The 2,500-nt window shown below is 43.1% G+C and overlaps 1 protein-coding gene across 1 annotated transcript in view; it reads right to left on the reverse strand.

Annotated features, from left to right (window-relative positions):
* The window catches only part of LOC311238623 (sodium channel protein type 5 subunit alpha-like), a gene marked incomplete at its 3' end in the record, with an annotated part of 92,566 nt that overhangs the window by 25,889 nt on the left and 64,177 nt on the right, over nt 1-2,500 (reverse strand). The window contains exon 12 of the mRNA XM_084326754.1: nt 1,337-1,510. Coding sequence (XP_084182880.1) covers nt 1,337-1,510 — 174 coding nt within the window. The remainder of the gene's footprint in view (nt 1-1,336; nt 1,511-2,500) is intronic.

Genomic DNA, 2,500 nt, shown 5'->3' on the forward strand with positions numbered 1-2,500 from the left:
GTTTCTGTATATCTGTGTGTGTGTATGTGTGTGTGTGTCTGTGCATGTGTGTTGTGTTTCTGTGTGTGTGTGTGTGTGTGTGTGTGTGGGTGGGTGTGTGTCTGTGTCTGTGTGTGTGTGTGTGTGTGTGTGTGTGTGTGTGTGTGTGTGTGTGTGTGTGTGTGTGTGTGTGTGTGTGTGTGTGTGTGTGTGTGTGTGTGTGTGTGTGTGTGTTTACCTGGCCTGGTAGCTGACAGTATCCAGAGCGACACTTAGAATGTTAAGATAGATGGACGGAGACAGGGCCTCAGGATGTGTGTGTGTGTGTGTGTGTGTGTGTGAGTGCGTGCGTGCGTGCGTGTCTGTGTGTGCGTGCGTGTGTGTGCGTGTCTGTGTGTGCGTGCGTGTGTGTGCGTGTCTGTGTGTGCGTGCGTGTGTGTTGTCCTCAGAAACCCAGCAGGATTATTGCACAGCCTTTCGTTTTTGAGGACTGCATACTTTTCTTGCAAACCAAAATACTATACTTTATACGTATAGCACACGCATGAGCCTGGTCTCTTTTGAAAGATAACATTCTGATACAGGTTTCTGATACAATAAAGAAAATTCACTTTAGTGCTAATGAAATAGAGTAACATAGGTCTGAACTTGAGTTGAACTCGTGTACTCACGTTTTTCTGTAGTCATTGCAATATCCAAAAGTATATTTCCAAAGAAATTGGTATGGCTGAAAAAACACCATGGGTCCATAGCGTCTTGTGTAGTACATGTAGTACATTTCATAAAAACCCATTCAGAAATGAGTGATATAGAGCGATTTGGTCAAATGTGAGAAAAGAAAAGGTCTGCAGGTTTCCATTGTCTCATAGACTCCAATGCATTCAGCGGAAAATTCTCTTCCTGTTTTCGCTCGTGACTTTTCACCTATAGATCCCTGATTCGCTTATCCCCACTTGGGGTACCATTGGAAAGCCTCACTCATTGGTTACAACCCTGTCCAAATTTCTTTGAGATCGCCAAATGATTGACGGAGCTACAGTAGAGCGTCGGGAGTCGGGAGTGGTATTCGAAAAATACAAAGTCTGCTAAAGACTTTGGTGCACGCCTCACATATCGGCATGTAACTCGAGAACCGCTGAACGGATTTTGTCGCCTGAAACGGCAATCGAAAGACAACAAATAGGGCTTTAATTCTCTATAATATCGTATTAAAAAGTATGCACAACCAAGCCGCTAGAGGTCACCAAAGCGGCGTGTGTCGCGCCGGTGGGCAAATCGACCTCAGGAGGGCCCACATGTGGGCCGTTGCATTAACCAGTGTATATACCAGTCTGGCTGGTTACCAGTATGTATTTACCAGTCTGAAGGAGCGCAGCACGCTGAGTCCCTCCACGTCCGACAGACCGAACTCGATGAGGCTCAGACACACGATGATGCTGTCGAAGATGTTCCAGCCCGTCTGGAAGTAATAGTAGGGATCCAGAGCGACGATCTTCAAGATCATCTCTGCCGTGAAGATCCCGGAGAACACCTGCAATACACACATTCACATGGTTACACCTGTATCTACTGTACCTATATTCACATGGTTACACCTGTATCTACTGTACCTATATTCACATGTTACACCTGTATCCACCTATATTCACATGTTACACCTGTATCTACTGTACCTATATTCACATGTTACACCTGTATCTACTGTACCTATATTCACATGTTACACCTATATCTACTGTACCTATATTCACCTGTTACACCTGTATCTACTGTACCTATATTCACCTGTTACACCTGTATCCACCTATATTCACCTGTTACACCTGTATCTACCTATATTCACCTGTTACACCTGTATCCACCTATATTCACATGTTACACCTGTATCCACCTATATTCACATGTTTACACCTGTATCTACCTATATTCACCTGTTACACCTGTATCCACCTATATTCACATGTTACACCTGTATCCACCTATATTCACCTGTTACACCTGTATCCACCTATATTCACCTGTTACACCTGTATCTACTGTACCTATATTCACATGTTACACCTGTATCCACCTATATTCACATGTTACACCTGTATCCACCTATATTCACATGTTACACCTGTATCTACTGTACCTATATTCACATGTTACACCTGTATCCACCTATATTCACATGTTACACCTGTATCTACTGTACCTATATTCACATGTTACACCTGTATCTACTGTACCTATATTCACATGTTACACCTGTATCTACTGTACCTATATTCACCTGTTACACCTGTATCCACCTATATTCACATGTTACACCTGTATCTACTGTACCTATATTCACATGTTACACCTGTATCCACCTATATTCACCTGTTACACCTGTATCCACCTATATTCACCTGTTACACCTGTATCCACCTATATTCACCTGTTACACCTGTATCCACCTATATTCACCTGTTACACCTGTATCCACCTATATTCACCTGTTACACCTGTATCCACCTATATTCACCTGTTACAC

Source organism: Notolepis coatsorum, assembly GCF_963971535.1.
Source record: "Notolepis coatsorum genome assembly, chromosome: 12".
Taxonomy (NCBI): domain Eukaryota; kingdom Metazoa; phylum Chordata; class Actinopteri; order Aulopiformes; family Paralepididae; genus Notolepis; species Notolepis coatsorum.